Here is a 24719-nt window from a genome sequence, read left to right on the forward strand (position 1 = left end):
GGCTCTACCTCCCATTTTACTTTTAAAAAAACAGAGGAAGCGCAAGTAAACCGACAGTCTGAGAGAGAAGAGCTCTACTGAGGTCTTTAAGATATGTGGTCTGATTACTCGATAACTTGTGCTTGTATGTGAGGAGACGGATTCAAGGACACGATTGAAATCAACTGTAGCGCTTTTGGGATTTTAGTAGTTTGTTTGCATCATCGATGTTGTGTAAGAAAGGAGTTCTTGTTTTGGGGGGTTTCAGGTGGCTGAACATGGTCTGCTCTTTAGCATCATTCTTGTCTCTTCAAAAAACGGAACAGGGGAAGTAGGGGTGGGCGATATATCGAATATACTCGATGTATCGCGAGTTGTTCCGCATGCGATAGTTAAAATGGCTCTCAGTTGCCATGGCAATATTAAGCCATCTACATGTAATTTACTGTAAGTATTTTTTCCCACACGCTGCGAATACATCATTAATAACCCCTCCCAACCTGAAAATGTTCTACCTGGTGCACTGCGCTGAGCATGTGTGTTTATATGCTATCAGAGAGGGGAAAATATGGCGACGGCAGGAGTTTCAGACGAGCAAGAGTAAGAGACTCGCTGTTTGGATGTCGAACTAAATGCAAAACAAAGGGTAGCAGTACCCTGAAATTATTCCACTTGTAACGGCAGTCTGGCGATGAAGGAGCAGCTAGTAGGTCCAGCGGGCGTGTGGTGTGGAGGTTAGCCGGATAGCTCGAAGCCAGTCAGTTAAATCAAACAGCGTTACATCGGTAAGGTTTCTCCTGAGAACAGAACACGAGCAGCATGTAATAGCTGCCGCTGTACTCACACACCCACTAGGAGACAACAGTAGGGCAACCCCCCACCTAGTGGTGCTATAACACCATAAGGGTTATTAAACACTGCATAATTAAAACAGTCTTAAACTGCCTATCAACATCTCCCCACACACCAAAGAAAACGTTAATTAAACCAGTGGTGCCACCCGTGACTGTTCTAGATCAGTCGTTTTTTTAGTCACTATCTAGATTTTATTTCTGTAATTTGAGTTCATCACATTTTATACATTTTTATATCTTACAAGTAGCAAAGAACACCTTTTTTATTTTTATTTTTTTTAATTTCAATCGTTTTATTTTGTCTCGTGAATTCTTTCTTGATGTATTTTTTTTGTTTGTTAAAGGTCTGCTGTTGACCACAGCGAGAGACTTACTTTCACAGTAATTGATGGTTAAAAATTGGTTAAAATAAAACATTTTATTCAGATTTTCTTGTATTTGAAGCAGGAAAAAAATACTGAATAGTTGACATAAATGAGTGTACCCGTGCAGTTTTAGGCACTATATGGTTAAAAATAACATTTATTTTTCAAGGATATTTAAACATATTGTGATTTGTATCATGTATTGCGATATAGCCCCCCCGCCCAAAAAAAATATCTTGATATTAGGTTTTTCTCATATTGTCCGGGCCTAGGGTAGCAGCTCCGACGTCTTTGTCCAAAGTCCGGCATGAACTCAGATTGTTGTTCTGTCCCCCCATCGTGGATATGACTGAAGAAACGATAAACCACGTGTAATTCTTTGATTAGTAGCTGTCATGAGAATGCTTAGCACATTCATACCTTACAGTAATTACAGTATGGCGCTTCTTTGGTGATGGTATACACAACACTGTTAGTGACTGCAGGAGTTCAGTGGTTTGTACTGATAAAGGACCGGAGACCATGTGTTCTAGCTGACAGGAAATTTGAATACTGATTTTTGCTGAGATATTTTTTTTTTTCCTGTGGAGATAATAAAATGATATTTTGGTGGTATTTTCAGTAGAGCAGTGTTTGAGTCCTTAACCTGTTTACACTTCCTGTTTCTACCTGTCCAGGTGCGATATTTGAGGAGAATGCAGTGCAGGATGATCAGGTGTTCCAGCTCGCCGTGTCTGACCTCAGTCTGAACGACGACATCCTGCAGAGTGAGAAGATCACACACTCGATTAAACTCATCGCGCCCAACAACCCTTTCCAGGCGGTGCAGGAAGGTAAGGCCGCTGCTGCGTTTACGTCACGTGATGGCGGGAGTGTCAGATGATTTTCGACCGCAGTGCTTTCTGCAGTTTCCTGCTTTCCTTGCTTCTTACACTCCTGCCTTGGACTGTTAATCTTTAGATTGTGCGGGTGCCGCCTCTCGCTGAGGTATCCTCACAGCTAATGACCCAGGTATCAACCTCCTAAATGCTGTTTAAATCACGGCAGCTGCAGCCGCTCTGCCAGAGCTCTCAGAGGACGCTGTTTGTCTTTCATGCAGCTCCACAGAGCCCGTCCTTTGCCTCTTCTTTCCTGTTTCTCAGGGTTTCCTCTGAGATTCATTCTCTCCGTCTTCTCTCTCTCCCTCGCTGTTTTCCCTGCAGAGGAAGCTAGGGGGAAGCACTGAGCCCAGCTGCACAGACGGCCTCTCAGCTTTGAGAGGAGCTCGTGTGGCTGTGAACACATTTGTTTATGTGTACGCTCGTGGCTGCAGAAAAGGCCGTGATGATGTGGATGATGAAGCTCAGACTGGAGGATGCTGATTGTTTTGCTGCAGTTAATGACGATGATGTTGATGCTGGTGATGAGACGACTGTTGTGACGATAATGGATATAACTGGTATTGATAATGATGCTGATGAATGTTACAATGGTGCTGATTATAATGTGAGTGTCGAGGATGAGGATCCCTGCAGTGATTAGGATGACGATGATTAAGGGGTATTAATATGTGCGGGGGGGGGTGACGCCGTCGCAGACACGAAAGAGGATGAAAGCGTGGTGCTTATGCTGGTATTGCCGTTCGAGGATGATGGTGATGATGCACTTGTTGCAGCCGGTGTTCATTTCGACACAATTTCTTTCTGAAAATATCTCAAGTTCAGCTTCGGTTTTCTTTATTTGCACCCACAGGTAGATCTGGTTTGCAGCAGGTAAGTCATCCATCCTCAAATGCACATTTTTCAAAGCGACACAAACAACAGATAAGTGTATTACAACACAGCGCTGGGGAAAATTGCTTCCACATCATGTAAGATATATAAAAGCTGCGATTTGTTCATCTGAGTGGTGGCTGCTGGAACAAAGCTGTTGTTATACTCTGAACCGCTCAGCACTTTGGGACTTAAAAGCTTTTGTCCAGATGGAAGAAACCAAATCTCAGCGGAGTTGGCAAACAGTGATGAAGTCCTGAAGTGAAACCGAATATCTGCTGTAGTCGTGCCGTGAACAGGGATGTTGGGTTAAGCTGTCCGATCAGCTTCAGCATCTATCAATTTGACTGAATGAGTTTCTGCTCTTTACAGATGAGGATCCAAACTGTGACACTGAGAAAACAGGACAAAGCAGATTCAGTAGAAGCTCGATAGAATAAAAATGCATAAGCAATGCAAAGAGTTTCTAAGTTTACCTCCACAGACTCATACCAGACACATTTAGGTATGAAAATGATCCAACAGTACATGTAAGCACGGGTAAAATCCTGATTTTGTTCCAGTTGTGGCTGCTGTCAAAAATCAAGCCTCGTCTCGATTGCTGCAGCTTGATTTGTATCAGTTAGCCGGGCCTCCATTGCTCAGTCACAGTAAGAGCGCAAGTTTAGCAGATTGTTTACGAACATTTTAAAATCCTTTTAGTTTTAAGTCTCGCAGGCCAGAGCGTAAAAGATGAAAGACGTGTGTTTCATCTTTTGCGCTCTGCGCTGTGACCGTGCAGCGCTTCAGCCCTGTTGTTGTGCTTTAAGTTTTATGGTGTGAACGTTTCTGTCCGCACTTTCACATCGTCCATCATAACTTTGGGATGCATCAGCTCATTGCTGTGAGAAATGGACCTCGGTGCTCTGATGTGCGTGGTCTAACCTCCCACGCCTGAAAATCATGTCACAACAGCGTGCATTTGTCTCCGCTGCAAATTAACATCAGCGAAATCACTTTAGCGCCCGTCGCAGCGCTGGAAAGCAGGTGACTAGCTCAGATGGTGATGAACACCTTCACATTAATCAGCTGTAAGACTAGCTCGGATTTAATTGGTCATTTCCTCCAGAAAGCTCATCAGAGTCAGTCAGACCACACAGAACCGAGCTGTCACCTTAATTAGCTTTGTGTTTTCAAGTGGAACTTGAAAAATGTGGACTTCTTCCTTGTGTCAGGGAAACGAGGTGCAGTAGAGGTAAATATAATAGAGAAAATATGGCGTTGAACTTGTTCACTTGAAAGCCTGGACCAGAAGATTTGGATCAGGTGCAAACAGGTGTTTCAGAGGAGCTGCGGTAAAACTGTCAGTTTTGCTCCTGAAGATGGTTAACGGTGGAAAATGAGGGTAGATAAATCTCCCCAGGCTGCATACGCCCTGTAATTTTTAATTAACAGAAATCTAACTACAATATTAATAGCATTTTGATTGTGCTGTGAAGTGCACTCGTATTACTGAGTTGACACCACTCTCTCAGGCGGCACCTGATGCTAGCACGGTGATGGTGACTGGAAACAACAGCATGTTGACTTTTGACTCTTCTGTCACGGATGTAAATAAATCCTTTACAGCACAAAGGACTCCCTGAAGCAAAATGTCAAGTGGAAACAGCCCCGATTAAATCACCCTGAGAGCAGATGTTGGGAATTTGTTTGCACTGGATTTGTTCTTTCTGCACACCACAAGGTGGTGTTTGTAGGTGGTGCTGTGTCTATTCAGTCCTCTTCTGCTTTTTGGCATCAGATTTTCTCGTGTTTGAGTTTGGCACCAAACTGGATTTTATTTCATTTCATTATTTAGTGCGCTTTGTTGTTTGTGCCAAAATATTCTCCTTTAGAAACATTAACCCTGCAGACAGAAAGTACAGTTTCCCAGTGTGAATGTTTAAATGATGAATAATTAATAAGTAAATAATTCCTGAGATTTCCATGCAGAGGTCTCAAATATAATGTGATGACCTCGTCATAATAATCAATATATGGAAAACAGGAGTCAGAGCTTGTTCAGTATTCAGTGAAAGTTTGGAAAGCTGAAAATATTCTCACCGAATCCTGCAGTCGAAATAATTCAGCCGTATGAAAACGTACTTTTAAACTTACAGGAACAAAACATTTTGATATTTATTGACATCATGTTCAGTGACTCAGACACACAGGAGAGCTCATTAGCATGATATCAGGTGGTGTGTCCTTGTGCATTTTAATGGCTGTGACATGGCGCGCATGAATATGTATGTGTGTGTTTGCATCAGTGCTGCCCTCTCAAAGGGCACGGAGTCGGGTCTCGAGTGGACGGGAGCCACTCACGTTTGTCTGAATCAGATCCGTGTCAGCTCAGCGTGAGACCTCCTGCTCTTTGTTAGAGACGACACAAACACTCATTTTATTTCCTCTGCCAGCTCATCTCATCCTCTGACCCGACAACAGCAGCACAGCAGAGAGCCGTGCTTACATCTGGGAGGAAGGCTTATTTATTAAAAATAAATGGATAATGGCAGTAGTAATAGTTTTAATAGTAGTAAAATCATCTATCATGCTGTACATGCATCTTGTTTTGTTTTCTAGATAACGGCCTAAATAGAAGCCAGAAGTATTAAATTAGATGATCTCTATCGTTTTTAGCTGAGACAACTGCAGGAAGTAAAGCATCTAAGGACAGGAAAATGAGGGAGGGGGGGCAAAGAAACCAGGGACATTAGAAACCGAGGGAGGGAGAAAGTAAAGAGGATGAGTGGGAGACGGGGGAATGATGGTTCAGATGAAGAACAATTAAAGAGGGACAAAAAGGAAGAAGGTATTATCAACACGTGTGTGTGTGCGTGTGCGTGTGTGTGTGTGTGTGTGTGTGTGTGTGTGTGTGTGTGTGTGTGAGAGAGAAAGTGGCGGGGGGTGGTCAGTGTAAGTTTTTGTGTTGTCAGCTGACTTAGAGCCCCGTCACCTTTATTATTTCTTCTCAGTTTGTGTGCGTTTGTCCTTTAATGTGTAAGATGAGACCTTTGGCCTTTCACGTGAGCCGGGTTTACTTCCTCACTTAATAAAAATATCCCTCTGAATAGAACCAGTCACACAATAGGAGAAACCCAGTGAGCCAGCATGTGTTGGCATCATGAAAGAGGAATAAAGGAAGACATCCGTGTGAATGTAAATGTACTTATTATATTTATCTCTCTACGTGTGATCAAACTACTATGATGTTATAAAACAAGCTGCGCAGTTCTAGACATGCGGATCACTTTTTAAGCCTGTGCAACCTGTGAAGCTAGTGTCAGCTGTTACATTACGACTCCAGCCCTTCACCTTCTTGCTCCAAAAACCCTTCATAGCTGAAACGCTAATGGTGAAGCTTCAAAATGCGATCATCTTGTACCATCGATGGTAGTAGTGTAAGCTAACAGTCTTTGGTTTTCTGCCTCTGAATTCAGCAGCTTTTCTTAGCGTGTTTTTAACTTTGCCACAAAGTCAGTCAGAGTGAGTTCACTTTACAGGAACGTGCTTTCATTCTCATCATGGCTGGTGTGGAAAACCTTTTCTTTACATCTGTGCTGTTTGCAGCTTGATGAGCGTCTGTCTGTGGTGACATCTGAGGTGCTCTCCCAGTGAGAGTGACTGGGAACAGGGAGAACCTAGCATGGCTGAAGACTCTCAGACGAAGCTGAAACTACAGCAAGTAAACTGGATGAATAATACCAGTTCATTATTTTCCCCACATTATGTCTGTTTTCACTCTAATATTGTCAGGTGCCAACAAATGACCAAATCCGAGGTTTTGGTACTGGATCCAAACTTTAGACAAACTTGATTTTTGGTAGATTGTTGCCAAACATGATCAGATTATCTGCTCATAGACTATGGAGTCGTCACATTACAAGAATGCGACTGATTGACAGAAGCAAAGTCTGAAATAGAAGTCCAATATTACAGAGAAGTATCTTCATGATCAAAACCTCACTGCTGTAGAGAAACTGTGAGAAAACGTCAGTGGATTTAAATGCAAGTATAAATCTATACATCCAACAAGAGTGCGTCTCCTGCAGACAACCCTCGGGCTCTCTCCCGTCGTGCATCCATCCATCCACTGCTCCTCTCATTAACTGCTCTTTCTCACAGAGATTGTCGTAATCAGCCTGTTTACTCTGATAGGAGCGGCTCTTCATCCGCACTCGCAGATACGCAACACTTTAATGCTATCGACAAACCCCCCAAAGGAAAATCTCCCTGAATCCATCTGTCAAACCAATCCGCTCGGATTACACGCCTCGAGTTTTTCAACAAAGACGCCAAGACAGAGAGCTGTTTCTCCACCGACGCTAATCCTTTTAACTCGTATCAGCTGCGTTTTCACTGAAGACGCCTCGTTATCCCGCACGCGTTTGGCTTTGGCAACGACGCGGCGGTGACGCCGGGCGGCCCGGGCCTCTCTGACCCGCCGTCTGTAATGTGATGAACTTTTCAATGCTGCTCACTAATTCTTTAATTGGCTTTTCAATTCAAACAAATTAGGCTAATTGTCTTATTATGATCTGTCCGACTCGGCTCAATAACTGTATAATTGGAAGAGAAATGACTCGACCTGGGAAGTCAGTGATGGAATTTGACGCTTGAGTTTGGCTTTATTCTCAGTTTTCTTCTGTATTGTTGTTTGCACTCGTTTCTCCGTTCACATATTTCTGTTTCCTGTTTGTCTGCACCCTTTCTCTTACTCAGTTTCTTTTTTTAATTCTTCATTTAATGCTTCTTTGGTCTCGTTGGTTCTTAATTGCCTCTGAAGTCCTTTGTGCCTTTTACAGTTTTAATTATTTGTCTTCTATTGGGTGCTTCCTCTTTGCATTATTAAAGTTATTTTGTTATTATTATTTTTACAGTGCTTCTGTTCGTTGTGGTTACTCCTTAATGTCTCCTACTACAGCCAAACAGTTTTTTCAAACACGCCTCCTACACCAGCGGTCCCCGACTCCCGGAGCACGAACCGGTACCGGTCGATGAGCCGTTTGGTACCGGGCTGCGAGAGTTGAGGCTCAGGTGTGAAATTTATGGTTTTCAGGGGTTTTATCGTTAATAATAATAATAATAATAATAATAATAATAATAATAATAATGGATACTTTATTGATCCCCATGGGGAAATTACTTGTTTTTCTCTGCATTTGACCCATTCACTCAGTGAAGCAGTGGGCAGCCCACTAAGCAGGCGCCCGGGGAGCAGTGTGTAGGGACGGTACCTTGCTCAGGGGTACCTCAGGGTAGCCGTTAAGTGGATTTGAACCGCCGACCTTCCGATCATGGGGCGACCACTTTACCTACTGAGCTATCCCTGCCCAACAACTTAACTCGGTTTCCCTGGGTCTTTTCCAGTGTTGTAGTTTTGTGTCTTATTTTGAAAGAAATATTTAGATGTTACCATAGCGACCAGAGAGCCTTAAGGGGCAGAGAGGAGGATGTTACTCTCAATGTTGTTGGCGCATTTCAGGAGGACGCTAATAAAGTTGCACAGTAAATTCCCGTTTATTATATTTACAGAATACCAGTTTTTGTCTTGGTCGTATCATTTTATTTAGTTGTATTTGTCTGCGACACCTTAACAGCTGTTCCAGGAAAATATTGCATTTCAGAACTTATATTAGTGACGCGTGGACACACACACGCTCTGTTGTCATAAACCGAAATTTGTTTACTTGCTTATTAACTTAGTTGCTTAGCTAAGGTGTGTGTGTGTGTGTGTGTGTGTGTGTGTGTGTGTCTGCCTGCATTGGTTTGAGTGGCAGCTCCTGCTGTTGGATCCCAGCAGACAAATTGGTCTCATCTGTCCCACAGCAGCAGGTTCACACTCAGCCAAGGTTGATCAAGATCAGACGTGTTAGCTTGTGTGCAGCAGGTGGGACTGTGATCAGAGAAACTGGGTTAAAAATGTAAATTGGTTTTATTCTCCATGTTTCTGTTGGATTTGGAGCAGGTTTTTGGAGCAGGTTTTTGCAGCCATCTGTTGGCCGCTGAACTCCGCTGGTGAGTTCTGTCAGTTTCGATTCTTACAGCAGAGCACCGCCTCTCACCCGAGGTTGGATCATGTTCGTATTTGTGCTGTAAAAGGATCAGAACCAGCTCCTCTGCAGGTTCTGCTGAGCGGCTCTCCAGCTCACAGCAGATCCCTGAAGCAGAATAACTACAGTCGCCAGCTGCAGTGCAAGATGGAGGAGTTCATGCATGTCCAACTGTGGGAGGAGACGTTTCAGCAACACCTGAACATTAACAATGAGAAAAGATTGTTTGCAAATATGTTGCAGATGGCATAGAAAATTAAAACGGGGAAAATGCTTTTTTACTCGAGCACTGAGTGCTATACAACATGCCTCATTCACTCACATTTGTAGAAGCTACCTTCTATCTAATGAGCTTTCTCACATTCACACAATGAGGAACATCTGGAGGACCTTGGGTTTAGTATCTTGCACAAGGATACTTTAGCGTGCAAACTGGAGCAGCGGGGAATCAAACCACCAACCTTCTGATTAGTAGCTCTGCCTGCTGAGTTACAGTCACCACACATACACTTGAGAGCCCATGACATTTGCTCAGGTCACTAGTATGAGCAGAGATGCTGATTGCGTTGGTTTTTAATGCGACTTTGTGAAATGGCACAAACAGAGTTAGAGGTGAGGTGGTTGGGTGTGTGCACAGGAGGGATGGTGGATTAGAGCTGCCAGAGGAAAAGACGAAGACCACAGAAGATTTGTGGATGTAGTGAAGGAGGACATGCTGAGGGTTGGTGTGACAGAGGAGGATGCTGGGATAGGAGGAGATGTAGGCAGATGATCCGCTGTGGCGACCCCTGAAACGAGCAGCCGTAAGTAGAAGCCTTAAACTGGTGCTATGGTCTGTAAGCTCACAGGCTGCTAAGTGCCAAGACTTTCTCTAGAATAGCTTGTTGTTTTTAACCCTATCTGATATTTTTGGATGAAATGGAAGGCCAGGCTGACATGCTGGACTTCAAAAAAGGTTTTGTGGCTTTATGTCAGCCAGCTTTCACAGTCTAGTGTGGAGGCAGCACAGTGATGGCCAAAGACACAGAATGTAACGACTGCATGTCACTGTATCGACCATGTATTGTGCTATCCATGGTTACAATGCATGCATAACAATAGTTAAAGCATGCATGAGGACTGAGCACTGCATGAAGTCTGCATTGTGCCTAACATAAAGCAGAGTTAAAGGGTATGCACACAGCCTGGAAACATAAGCAGCAGGAGCAAATTGTTAGGTATGCATGCTGCAGTGAAGGCATCTGACAGGGACAAGCATAACCTATAAGCATGCACGATAATTCTTCAAAATTGCTTAAAAAAAAATCTTTTTCTAGCCGTAGCATTCGCCCCGGTGTTTACGGCCTGAAACATGTTGTCTGTAATACAATATTTAACATCTGAAGCCAAGCCGGCAGCATTTTCTCGAAGATAACTCGGCCCCTAAAGGATGATGTAAGCTGTGTTTTCATGTCATGCACTCAGCATCTGTGCTAACTTCTCACGCTCGTTGCATCTTGCTGTTGATAAGTATGGATCTACAATGCCGCTAATCTGAACTGTCAATTCACTCTGTGGTCTCTGTGCATCCAGACCAACAGCTCTGATGTTTGCTGTTTTTCTAAGCCAGACAGCAGTCGGTAATCACTTCACTCTCTGATCCGTCCTTGTTAGATGTCAGTGATCCAGCAACAAGGGGATTTGAAGGCCAGACCTACTTTTTTAAACTGTAGCCCCCAGTAGATGCACTGAGCTTTAATTATGGCAATAACATCGTTACATTTACTGTGTTAATTTAACCTTATTTATTCTGCATGTGTGGGGTTGGACCAGCACATTATTACCTTTTATTCGCTCACCTCAAGGTTTATGCAGCTGCTGATTGACGCTGCAGATAAAATGCTACCGTTTGTGTGCCAAAACGTGGTCTGAGCAGATGCCTGTCGTCCAGAATTGTTCAAATTTGGAGAATAACATTTTCACTGGTTGATTCCAACTTGGTTTGGTTGTAACCATGTACGTCTGTGTAGGTTCTCAGTCATTCAGGTCATGTAATCTAAGGAGCTTGGAAAGAAACGCTGCTGGATTCCTGTAGGTTTCTTGAAGACTTTTAATCTGAGAAGCTTCTTCAGTTCTAAAATCAAATGCTGGAGAGTCCCAGGTATTCAAGCCCTAGTGGGAGTGTCCCATAAGAGGGTCGTTGACCCACTTGCCTGACCACATGAGCCAAGGTGTGTAAAAGGGTGTGGGTTTCAGGTGAAACCATTGTCAGACCTTGCCTCACCCTATCATGTGACTTATTGAGATCAACTGACCCAAGATGTGACTGAGGCGTTAAGGTATCTGGGAATGATCTCAAAACTGCATCATAGCTCTCAGATAGTTGGTGTCATAAGCCCCGCCCTCTGTTCAAAGACGCTCGTTCACAGTGGTCATAGATGCCTTCTTTCACTCCTTTTTCAAACCATCCGTCTTCTCTATGCAAAATGTGAACATTGGCATTCTCGAAAGAGTGACCTTTGACCTTTAGATGCAGATGGACCACTGAGTCTTGACTGGCAGAGGTGGCTCTTCCATTCATTTATGAAGTGGCTCTCCAATGTAGAGGTCTGAGCATTCCTCTCTGCGTGTACAGCATACACTACGTTGTTTAGCTTGTGTTTGGGATGACCCAGTTTGTCTGAGTGTGTAGCTCGGTCTGAGGTACACTGGGATGTCGTGCTTGGAGAAGATGCTGTCTGATAAACCTGCTACATAAGGGATGTCAGTGTTGTTCTGTTTCTCCCTAGTTGGTGTCTGAACTCATTTACTGTGCATCTTTGGTGGTTTGATGAAAGCCCAGTTGGGATAACCAGCTTTCTTTACGTGTGTGTGTGTTTTTCCCTTCAGGCATTTTCTGCCCGGTGTTGTAGGGCCCTGATTACTCCAAGTTTGTGTACCGGAGGGTGATGGGAATGAAAGCGCAGGTACTGGTCTGTGTTTGTGGGCTTCAGGTAAACTGTTGAGGCTTCCATTCACAGCACACACGCACAGTCCAGAAATGGCAAACTGTTATCCTTTGGATCTTCACTGGTGAACTTTGTTTCTATCCACTGAGTTTATGTAAACAGTGAAGGCTTCTACTTCTTCAGTTCTGAAGAAGGTGTGATTCTTGTACTTGTACCAGTGGCTATAGGTGCTGTCCCTGTGAAAGAGCCAAGAGCCTCACTTTCCACTTTGTCCATGCAAAGGTTGGCTACGATGGGTGACACCGGGGAGCCCATGGCACATCCATGTTTTTGTCTGTGGAAACCTTCGTTGTATTTAAAATATAAGGTGGTAAATCAGAGGTCTAACAGTGTGCAGATCTGATCAGGGGTGAGGCTGGTTCAGTTTTCTAAGGAGCTGTCTTCTTGTTGTTGTTGTTTGACAGTCTCCACTCCTCAGTTGTAGGTATGCAAGTGAAGAGTGAGACCAGTGAAAAATAATGAATACCCAAACGGTAGGAACACCAGAGTTTTACACCAACTCTAAAAATACTTTTTAAGTCAGAATTTCAGAAATGTTCTCATCTTCCATGTTGTATTGAGGAGGTGGCGTGATACCAAGAGGCAAGATTGAAGATGAGGAAGGATGGAAAAAATCCACAAGGACAGTGATTTGAAGCTGAGGCCCAAGGCCGAGCTGCAATTCCTCCTTCACTGCCTCCCACACATGGTCGTGGTTAACGGTTGCAACGTTTGTTAGCTGTCTGAGCACCTCAGATAGTGTTTATGTAACTTTACCCTCTTTTTAAGGATTTTCTTTTTTAAAAAGGCTAACGCTGTAATAACTAAATGATTACTTAATTAACAGTTGCCAAAGAATGTCATCAGTGATTAGCTGACTCTGTGTTAGGCTGTCACAGAGTCTAAGAAAGAGAAAAATTCTCCACCCAAGTCATCAAAAGTACAACAGCCCTTCACACTGAAGCCTTTTAACCAGCAGTGTGATAGAAATGTAATTCTAAGGGGGGACATTTTTTACAAAATAGTGTTTTGGGGCAATGAGCAAACTTCTCAAGTAGTTTTTTTTTTTTTTTTTTTTTTTTTCCAAAAATTGACAAGCAGTTCCAAACATCCATTTTTCATGTCCCTGTAGAGAACTGAAATTTAGATAATGGTACAAAATAGCTTCACAAATAAAAGCCAGAGACAAGTGTCTCAGAAAACGCACGACTGCTCATCTGACCAGGGAATGCCTCGGGATCCTCCAGGAGGAACAGGAAACTGTTATGATTTGAAATAGTCTGCTGCAAACTTCAGAAGTGGAAGATAATGGATCATCCATTTGGATTTTATTAATGCATAAAGTTTGGTGCAGGGCTACTTGGTGCTGATGCAGAGAGCTGGAGCTGCTCTTCAACTCACCTAAGTTTGGTCACTGAACTCCAACTCTGCATGATTTGTCATCTGGATGCTTTTTGGAAGATTTATGTGACACATATTGAGAATTCTGAAGTTCTGCAAATGTAATAAATTCTTTATTCTATTTGCAATAATTTGCAAGGAAGGATCCAAACACGACACCCTCAGACAGTCAGAATAGAGGAAAACCCCAAAAATTAACACGTTCTGACAAAGACTGGAGGAAACTGGAGCTACACGCACACACGTCAGGTATTCAAATCGTGTGGGGACATCTAATTGACATATTGCTTCCCCAGCCCCTTACTCTAACCATGGAAAATGAATGCCTGACCCCGACCCTAATCCTAAACCTAACTCAGTTGTAACCCTGACAGTAAAACCACATTTTGAGTCTCAAAAATGCCTTCAAATTTGTGGGGACTGGGATTTTGGTCCCCAAAAGTAAAGTAAACTTCTGATTTTTGGTCCCCACAAAGATATGAATGCACGTACACGCACAAAATCAGGACTAATCATGAGTGGGAAACTTTAAACAAGATAAAAGAAACGAATCGAGGTCAACGAGAAAAGGGAAGGAAAACTGATTTGATATACAAACACAAAAACTAGAATAAAGTCAAAGTAATTTAGACTGAATTATGCTGTGTATCATGAACACATTTAAAATGTTGTACAGTAACCGCAGCTATAATTTTAGAGTATGAAGTGTGTGATCTACATAAAATCCTCCTCCTTGTTTTTTCATGTAAAAATATCACTGCACTGTTTTATTATGCAATAGATTTTCCTGCAGGAGAGCACATATTAGGCACAAAAGTCTATAAGAATGCTTTTACTGACCTTATTCATTAGATCGATTACCCATAACGTGACTGAGCTATATTAAATACAGGTTTTTTTGCCATTCTTTCCTACTGTGAGATTCACAGCAGGATGGTGACTATTTTTTCTTCTCCCACGAAGGAGCTCACACTGGCTTCATGTCACCTTACCATAATAACAGTTTGAGAGAGGATAATGCTTTAGCAGTATTCGGTTTACTCTCGGTAGACTTTCTGCACGGGGAAAAGCCAGATGTGGTCACAGAGCAAGTCTCGCTTCTGTGGTGGCAAAAAGCGTTTTCAAGTTCATGCATACTGATGAGCTCGGCTGGATAACACGAGGAGGCTGACATTAAAAACAAAAGGTGCTCACGTCAGATCTTTCTCTTTTAAAGCCAATCTGAAGGAGAAGATACCCACGATGTTAAAGAGATCATCTAAAGTTCCCCGAAGGTCGTTTGATGTAGTTAATACCGTTTTTGATAATGTTATCAAAAGCGTCCTGCGGTTCCATGACACGGAAATCCTTTTAAACTCTTGACAATGCTGTGCGATAATTATTTTTTTTTTTTAAAGCTTTTTTTGTCATCAGTGTTAAATTTGAATTTAAAGCCAACGCCCACTAAAAACACAGCACATAAAGCCAGAGGTGAATATTTCATAAACGTTAATGCGTTTCTCATTTAAACTATAACAGGTTTGTATGCAAAGGTCTTAAAATGGGCCATAAATCCTTTTCTAGCCTGTAATGGCTCCACTTTGATTCTAACAATCATTTTGTGGGAGATGGAGACACGTTTACAGCAGCCGAAATCTCATTTATGGAATGAAAGTCGTCAAAGTGAACAGAGCCATTCCAGCAGTTAGTTCTGTCTCCGAAAACACAGCCCAAGAGAAACCGAAGGCTTCCGCAGAAACACCCAAACTGGCTTCATTAGCATTCCGTGCTCTGCTTTCACATGGCAATTACTCACCATTAGCTTGTTTTTGTAGTTTATCAATGGCACAATATAATAACAGCTAAATTATCCTTGATTCAAAGTGCCATCTGTTTATTCTGTGATGGAGGCTTTTACTCTGCAGCTAGCTGGTTGTTATTAATCTCCAGGGACTCCTCAAGAGTCAGATCTGCAACTTGCCCTCCCCTGAGTGAGTTCGACTTTCTGCAGGGCGAGAAAGCAAGTAAAGAACGGATGATGTCGCTCGGCTGCTTGCATCCTGTCAGTTTGTCTCCGTTTTGGCTGAACTTCTTTCTGCCTACCTCTGTTTCCCCCTCTTTCTCCTAAAGCTCAATCAAACCTGTCAACCTCCTTGCTTCTGCAGTTTGTCACGCCCCTTCACTCTCACTGTATTTGCAGAGATTTCAGCTCACGTTTGGGAAGAGTGCCCTAAAATCTGTTTCCTGATGTCTTACTCCTGCAGTTATCGGTTTGATTGTGTTGTAGATTTGGCCACAAATTTGCTCTTTTTGCATAGAAACACAGGACCGGGCTAACCCACCTGCTATCTTAGCCTCGTTCAGCTAAAGCTAACTCTACACCAGTTGAAAAAACTACTGCCAACAGGCATCCATCAGACTTTAGCACAGATATATTCTGAGTTCTGGGTATGAATGCAAACATGTACCCTTTATTCAGTTATTAGAAGTTTGTGCAATGGAAAGTAGTTAGTGGATTCATCCCTCAACATCCCCCAGGCCACTGGCAACCCAGCTAGGGTTTGATATTGGTTGTATACTAGGGTTGGACGATATGTAAACATTTTCCAACCAACAATTGTCAGTCCAATAATCAACGATGGGCAATATATTCGTGCATGCGCAGACTTTTTGATGGGCGGAGCAATGTAATCATGCACTGACTGATTTGTGCGTTTACAACACAGAAGAAGTCCAAACATAGATGAACGAACTTTCCCCCCCAAAAATTAACACGTTGATGCGGTGTTGAATGCGATTACGATTTTTAACTCAACCCATCTAGAGCGCACAATGAACAAACTTTGAACCAACAGCCAGAGACATTTCTGGGATTTTGAGTCAGTCTGCGCTCCAGATGGGTTAATTGTTAATCGTGTTAGTCGTGATGATGACGCGTTAACGCTGACAGCACTAAAAAAATTAAGTCACCAATTTGGGATTTCTTTGGCTTTAAACCAAATATAAAAGAGGTAAACCTAAGGATGTAACCAAAGCGGTGTGCTGCTTGTGCAGACGTATAGTGTGAGCAAAGTACTCAAACACGACTAACTTGCATGAGCATGCACGTGTCCACTATCTGGCTGAGTATGCTAGGCTATCACCAGCTTCTGCAGCTCCATCAACAAGCATATGGGCGCACTCTGAGGTGGGGGCATTTGCTCGCAGATGAAGAGGGTGTTTCTGTTGACTGCTTCTATTAGCTCCATCATTATTAGCAAACTTACTCATGGGTGAATAAATAAATCACCCTTGAAACAACAATTGACGATTGGACGAATATATTGGAGCCCATCTCCCAACCCTATTTAGGTTTTTTTTTTAAATAAAATAAAAAAAGTCTTGATGCATCAAAAGGAAGTGAAAAATACAAGTCAAAAGACTGATAGGAGGTAAAAATCATGTCACATGACCAACCAGAAAGCCGTAAACACTAAATGCACACGTTTTCATAAAGTCAGTGGATTCCATACTGGCAGCACTCGACAGTGACGAGCTTAAAAGGAGTCGGTCAGCTGCTGAGTAGAAGCTGCACGTTCAAGTAAAACCCAAAAGAAAAATATTAGAAATGGTCCTCTTGACTTTTTCTTGAATGAATAATGAATGGGGTTCGACTTCATCCATGTTTTATGTCTGTTTGAGCTTCAAGCTCCCAAAATGCCAGTTTCTTTGATACTTACACAAATCTTTTCATGACACCACATTGTGAATACGCTTATTTTCCCACATAGCTTCTCATGTTTTATTGTGCAGATTCTTTGTAAATGGGCCTCTCCATTATCTCCGCGTGGTTCCTCCTCCAGTCTGTGACTACAGTTTGGTCCAATACCATTGCTCCATAAACTCTGTTCTGTCAATAGCAATAGCCGTAATGGCCTGTCCTAAACTGCCCAACTCACTCATACGTGGGGAATTTACATCAAGCCGCCGTAAGACCGCAGGATCTGCAATGGGCTCATATTTTCTGTTCGTCAAAGCTAACTGGAGATGGGCTGACAGCAGTAAGAGCTTCAGTGGTATCATAGATCAGTAGTGGGCCATCTGCTTGTCATTTCTGATTGGGGACATAAATGTAACGCTCTGTCTTTTAAAGTCGCCGGTGACCGAGGATATTCAGATGGGAATGTCCAGGAGTTTGTACAGAGGTGAGGAAAGAAAGCAACGCTGCCAAATGGGGATTATACATTTTTCCTTTTAATTCTACTTGAGTCAGTTGATCTGTCCCGGCTCTGTGAACCACAGCTCATTGTTCTCACTTCACACATGCAGCTACTAAACATTGGAACTAATTAAATGGGCTTAATTTGCCAAATTTCTACAGCAGGCACAATTGGGTTTAATACTGTGATGGCCGGGGCCACTCAAAGTGTTAACAAGCTAGGATCAAAACCACAATTGCCTTATTTAAAACAGCAGCCACCCAGCTGGCATATAATATCTGTAGGCGATGAAAGGCAGGGGAGACGACGTGGTGGTGGAGGTGGTGGTGCTACGGTTGGTGGTGCTGGCAGTGAGGAACTGTAAGGGTGAGACTGTTAGAAAAATAATGAGCTGCGTGGGTTGTCTGTGTAACAGCTGCTGATACAATGCATCCTTTCCACAGCTTAATTGGCACATAACAATACTGTAGGGGCCCAACTTTGCCCAAAAGCACTGTTTTAAAGTATAGGTACATCTTTCCAAAGCCTGTCTGAAGTTTCCATTACCACCCACTGTGGGTTCGTTAGATAGGTGGGTTAACTTGAAACTAATTTTCTGATGGATTTGAAGTGTACAAAGTAAGGATGCGGTGATGTTTGTGGAGCAAGTCACAGCGGTGCCGTGGCTCGTCACTGGGTCCTCGAAGGTGCTGCCGCTGTGCCCTTGAAAATAGAAGCAACACAGCATTGCATGTCGGACCAGATGGACTGTGAATCAGAAGGGTGTGAATGACAGATCCTGGGGAGCCCTGCCATCACAGTACCTGCAGACATGTCTTAGTGCCAGATCACAGGACACCTTCAGAGGTCGTGTTGTGTAGGGGCCTCAGGAATTATTCATTTTCTCTTTGATGTGAACGGTTTTCAGTTTAGCTGTTGGTTACTTAGTAACAGCTGCCTTTTTGGCTTTAGTGGGAATTATACAAATGATGAATATTATTGAAGCAGATCTCCAAAATCTGAGGTGAAGCAGGGCAACGTCGTGGTGTTGTGTGACTGTGAAGAATGAAAGTACAAACGCTGTTACTTACACCTTTGGAAACACTGGGCTTTAACCTCTAGGTGCCACGAATATTGCTTTTTAAAGGTGTTTTTACATTTTGCTGTAATCGCAGCAACCTTTCACCTGCGTAGGCTCTGCAAACACACATGGACTTGTTACTAGAAAGTGCCTTGAGCAGGACCAGAAGGGAATTTTCTAAATCTTGTAAGCCGCACCAGGGACTAAAGCTGTGTAACTCGGTCCACCCAGCTCAGGGACTGTCTCGCGTTTGAGATGAAGGCAGTGAGAATCTCATGATGGGACACAAAATATTCCAATAAATAAATAAAAAGCTTACGTCATGCTCTGTAACTGGCTGCTGGCTTGCTGCACAGTCATTTTACAGTCTGGTGATTATTACTTGGCCTGCCAGAAGGATTTGTTTTGATTCCAGCAGAAACACCCAGTTCATTTATTTGGATGGTGGATCGTCTTTATTTACAGTGATGACACGCTCTTCTTCTTCCCAGCGGGAGGGAAGGGCTTCGTGGGGGGAGTGGATCAGAGGCCCACGATGCTTCTGACAGATCTGCTCTGGCACAAACATGACAGATGAGATTTACAGAGTGGTTTGCTGCGATTTTTCAAGCATCTGGATTTAACACTGCTGAAGGGGGTTGAGTGGATGGTGGCGGTGAGGGACTTGGAAATTGGTTTGACTTTAACTCTGTGGTGTAGGAGATTGCAGATAAAGAGTTTGTTTGATGTTTTGTTTTCTGAGACTTGGCTCACTTTAGAAGAAAGCACATCTCTGTTCTTGTGTTGATACACTTCATGTCCTCGTTGTTTGCCTTGCAGCCTCTCTTTGCCACATGGAGATGAAAATGCTCTGGGCGGATAGGTAGATGAGGTTGAGGTCATTTCCTGTCTCTTTCAGACATTTTTAGCAACCAGTGTGGCAAACTGATAAGAGCCCCAGCCGGACCTGTCTTGACATACTAAAGAAAGACGTCAAAGTGTTACAGCTGGAGCTCAAGATATCAACAAAGAACATACAAAGCAACACATCACCTCATCTGGGCTTCAAACAGTCAGGTAACCATCTGGAGCTTAATTCTAAAAGATGTAATGAATTTTTTTTTGGCATTTATGGTTTATTTGCAGCACTGTTCTGTTGGACTGAAGTATTTAAACTACAGTACATGAGGAATTCAAGTTATTCTTTCGAATGAAGAAGCAAAATTAAATATAAAATACAAGTGTTACCAATCGGCATGTTATATTCTCAGTTATTTATCCAGTTATTAGGCCTGTGAGACGCAGATGAATAGTAAAATATAACAGTCAGAAATCCTCCCAACAGAAGCCAGATTACAAAAGATTTTTTTTGGTAATCGACTCCTCGAGTTCTGTCAAGTGAGTAATTATTAATCAACTAATTGATTCTGCTTTAGTCGGATGGAACCTGCCAGATGTTGTAATTGTAGCTCTGTCAAACGAGATATTCACCATTTGCAGATTTGGAAGCACCACTGGATACATTTATAGAACATAAATAGTGACATCACATAAAGTAGTGGAAGTGAGTTTTTACATGGTTCTTATGTGCAGGAATAGAGGATGAGTGTCTGACACACACACGTCCATCTGCCAGTATCAAAGTATTTAAGTACTTTAAACATACAGAAACTCAGACGTGCTCTTTGAAGCCTTGAGATCAGGACCTGTCTTAGATGTACTCCACCTCTTGTCGCTGGGAAGGCTCCAGCTCTCCTTGACCCTGAACTAGATGAGCTGAAGATGGATGATCAGGAAGTAGATCAGAGTAGAGAAAAGAGACACAAAATTTCTCTGAATGTGATTAAAACAAAGAATTTTGACTCTGAGACACATCATGGTGAAAGTGTGGGCATGTACACTGAGTCACATGATATCACAACAGTAAGCTTCATTCAGATAAAGGTTCATCATCATCATCTTTATTTATGAAAGAAGAGTATGACTCTACACAATGATGACCTGTATTAGTGTTTCTCAGCTAGCTAGTCCAAACGGCGTGCACTCAAAGATGTTCTGGGGATGAATAATTGTGTCTTCTGAAATGATCATTTTTAGTGACTCAGCAGAATCAGGTGATGCAACAGTCCTACCAGGTCTGAGATGAGCCACCGCGCCGTCCTTCCTGCCCAGGGCGCTTTCGTTTGTGTTTACGAGATCCTCTGTGAGAAACATCGAGAAAGAGAATGAGATGAAAGCAATTAAGCCTTGAAGAATACACTGTAAGAATTACCTCGCCGCTTAGCTATTGCCGCAGCTTTGCAGGCAAGTGCTTCCAATTATCCAGAACATGCCCCGCTGGTTAAACAGTGCAATTATCAGCAAGATGGAGTCATCACCTCAGCGAGGCTCGGACGGCGCGGTCCCGGTCGCCCCGCGTTCTTCTGATTTATTAACCTCTCAGAGGCAGGAGCAAACAGCCGAGGTGGATGTTCATGAATCATTGTTGGTAGAAGCCCCCCGAAGAGCACAAGTGTTACTGCGGTACAGCAAAACACATTTTAAAAGTCATTTACTTTGAATGGCTTTTATACTGAGGCGACACAGCGTAACACGCCATCGCTTATATACAGAAGACAATAAATGCAAGTGAAGCAATAACTATCCAGACAGCACGACGCACGCAGAGGAACTGATGGAGAGCGGGGAACAAACAAACAGCAGCATCAGACAGATGAGTGAAAAACAGGAATATACACGGCTCCATTTCTGAGAAAGAAATGGGGAAAGTGCAGTAAGGGCATTATTATATACAAACTTGCATTTCTTAACTTGACAGCAGTCTTATATCTGTCACACATGATACATAACACATACTCGTCTGTACCATTTTACATCATTCTGAGCAGCTGTAGAGTTGCTGATCAAAGTGGTGTACAGCAGCCGCCCCCAACCCGGTACCGGTCCGTGAGTCGATTGGTACCGGGCGTTTTTATCGTTAACTCGGTTTCCCTGGGTCTTTTCCAGGGTTGTAGCTGTGTGTCTTATTACGAGTTACCATAGCGACCAGAGAGCATTAAGGGGCAGAGAGGAGGATGTTACTCTCAGTGTTGTTGGCGCATTTCAGGAGGACGCTGCTAATAAAGTTACAGTGAATTCTTGTTTATTATTATATTTACAGAATGCCACAGTTTTTGTCTCGGTCATATCGTTTTATTTAGTTGTATTTGTCTGCGACACCTCAAAGGCCGGGCCGTGAAAATATTGTCTGACGTTAAACCGGTCCGACTAACAGTCGCAAAATCAGCAACAAATATTTATATGAATCAAATAAAGCAAAGTAAAGAGGACTTTCTGGATAATAAAAGTCGGGGAAATCTGGTAAGTAGTAACAAAATACTAGAGGGTAGATAATCCTGCTACAAAGTCTAAAGGCACACATGGTTTAGTGGTTAGCATCCACCTGTAAATCAAAGCAGCTACACCCTAACTCTTCTCTAAATTTGTCCCCAACACCAACTTAAATCCTGAGCAGGGAGACATTTTGGGAGGCTGTGGGGACTGACTCAGTATTTGTATTTGGACAGCAGCATAACTACACACTGAAATGACTCATTGGTCAACTGTCCAGTTACTTCTGAGCATGCATTAAACATGTGCAGCTCATTGGGGTTTAATTACTTCTGTTAAACCCCTTTGATTAAAACTGAAAGTCTGCATTTAATCGCATCTCGATCGCTTTGTTCCGGAGCTCTTGGGACGGTGTGTAGAAGCAAAGTGAAAAGTTCACTCACAGTGAACCCACATGAACGCCACAGAATCACCGTCGGTCCGGGGAAAGTCCTGCTCTCAGCTGTCAAAGCCTTTTAATGGTGGTCCTGAGATTTCAGCTGAATCATTTATGACTTCACCGTGTCCACACCGAGCCAAGTAAGCAAGAAAGCATAATGTTTGCTCTGTTTTTGCTCCCGCAAACAGCCGACCCTTTCAGCAATCATCTGCAGAGCTCAGGCCTCTTTCTAATTTGCAGCTTTTTGAAAACTGTGACTTCTGCTCGTCATGACTATGAAACACACATGAAATGTCCGTTTCTGTGCTGCCTGGAGAATGATCTGAAAATGCTTGTCTGGGCTTTCCTTATCCATTAGTGGCTTTAGATGGCAGAGTGTGGTCTCCATCTTTTCCTTCAGCCCATGACCGTCTCATTATTCCTCCTCTTCTAGTATGCCTCCTTTGTGAATCTCTCATCTGCCTCTCCCTCCCCCGTTTTCCCTCTTTTGCCCCTCACTCTTTTCTCCCCTTTTCCTCTCCCACCGGATTTCTCTGTGTCGCTCTCGCTGCAGGAACTCTTTGCTTCATATAAATGAGCTGCTCATTAGTAAAGCAAAGAGGCGACCAGCCAGCCAGCCTCCTGCCTCCTGCAGCCAGTCGTACACTTCGCTCTCTCACCCGCTCTCTTCCTCTTGTGCTTTCTCATACTCTTTCCCACACTCGCAGTGCGACTTTATTTGCATGATGAGCAGACAATTGATATGCCGAGGTGCACGGGGATCTTTCCAGAGAATCCGGAGACATAACAAACCTTTCAGAGTCGCTCGCATTATTGCCTGTCCCAGCAGCATTATTGGGCGGGTATTCTCAAGGGGTTCACCCAAACAAGTTTTTTCAATTACTTCGAGTCATCTGTAGCTTTATGGATGTGCATACAAACACAAGAGACCATAGACTGACTGTATCTGTTCTGCTTGCCAAGTGCACATCATTATTTTCCCCGTCTCTTATTTCTATCTTTGAATGGTACCACTCATTTGTTAAAGTTAACATTGTTAACACTGAACAACAGTGGAGCCATTTGGGGTAAAAAATATTTAATCCCTTTAAATCTGAAGGACAGGCAGGAAAAATATGCACCGTAAAAAAAATGACTCCTTTAATCAATAATGGGCAGCACTGTGCTCATAAACCTTGAAGTGAATAACTGTAAAGAGCCTGAAGTGATATTTAGCTCAATTCTAACAGAGCTTGTGTAGGTCAGCAAACTTTTTTTCAATGATGAACTTGTTGAACTAAAAAAAATGATTTCACAATAAAACTCAAACTAAACTTAAAGCTCACAAGTTGACAGAGAAAAGAAACGGTTATGGAAATTTACAAGATTAAACCGGATAAATTTGAGGAAAAATATAAATTCACAGAAAAAGAAACAAGGAGAATAACTAAAAAAACAAAACAAAAAAACACTTCTGAGAAAAATAAACATCCATTAATCACTGATCATTAAAAACCTGGAATATTTGTTCTATGACTACATATACATGGCTATGGAGGCCCGTTTCCGCCACTTAAAAAAAACAACAACTTATTAACTCAAAATTTTGAGAAAGAGAAAATGACATCATTCATGTAGATTACTGCTAAGAGTTGCTTTTCTCAAAAGTCAATGAACCGAAATTTCGAGTTATGGATACTTTTTTTTTTTTTTGAAGTGGCAGAAACTGGCTTCCATACATATGATTTAAAATAAAAAGTACAAAAATTCTTTCACATGGTGTAAAAACACTGGTTGCTGGAATATTTCATCATTGGCAGGGAAAAAACAACTTTAAGAGAAAAACATTAAAATATTTAGAGTAAAAAAAACTCCCTAATGTAGAATCTCCTGAATTTCCATTTTTAAAAAGTAAATATGGTAAAATGCAGACAAATTTCCTTCAATTCATCTCTAACACTGAGCACCTTACATGTTGCTGACACTACATCACTGCGTATATAGAATTAATTTTTAGCGGCCCTGATGTGGGTGGATGAATATTGCCTCCACCCTCATGTAGTCACTCTGTCACCCTCACATGCTGCAGATGTTAAAGGTTCCTGCTAATTTTGCCGTGAGGCAGACGGTAGGCTGGTGCACTCGAAACCAGGTTACGCTTTAATAGATAATCACCATTATTCCAGCTCTTGGTATGTAAATTTATAGTGAACAGCAGCCTTTGGAAAGTGCCCAGCATGTTGAAAGTGCCCAGTGGGGTCACTTAATGGAGTCGGGGTGAAAATATAGCTTTCAGAAAATGATGGGTATAAAGAGAGGCCATTAACATGTACGCAACACAGTATACAGCAGATAGAGCTGTACTTA

At 42.6% G+C, this 24719-nt stretch overlaps 1 protein-coding gene across 2 annotated transcripts in view; it reads left to right on the plus strand.

The window, feature by feature from the left end:
• Positions 1 to 24719, plus strand: part of LOC147324091 (glutamate receptor ionotropic, delta-1-like) — a 599369-nt gene that overhangs the window by 16177 nt on the left and 558473 nt on the right. For both annotated transcript variants that reach the window (XM_086304561.1, XM_086304562.1), the window contains exon 2: positions 1876 to 2031. In XM_086304561.1, the coding sequence (XP_086160687.1) occupies positions 1876 to 2031 (156 nt within the window). The remainder of the gene's footprint in view (positions 1 to 1875; positions 2032 to 24719) is intronic.

Source organism: Aulonocara sp. 'chitande type north' Nkhata Bay, linkage group LG8 (assembly GCF_057382095.1).
Source record: "Aulonocara sp. 'chitande type north' Nkhata Bay isolate Kocher_YH1m ecotype deep benthic linkage group LG8, A_spYH_male_GT1.1, whole genome shotgun sequence".
NCBI classification, from domain to species: domain Eukaryota; kingdom Metazoa; phylum Chordata; class Actinopteri; order Cichliformes; family Cichlidae; genus Aulonocara; species Aulonocara sp. 'chitande type north' Nkhata Bay.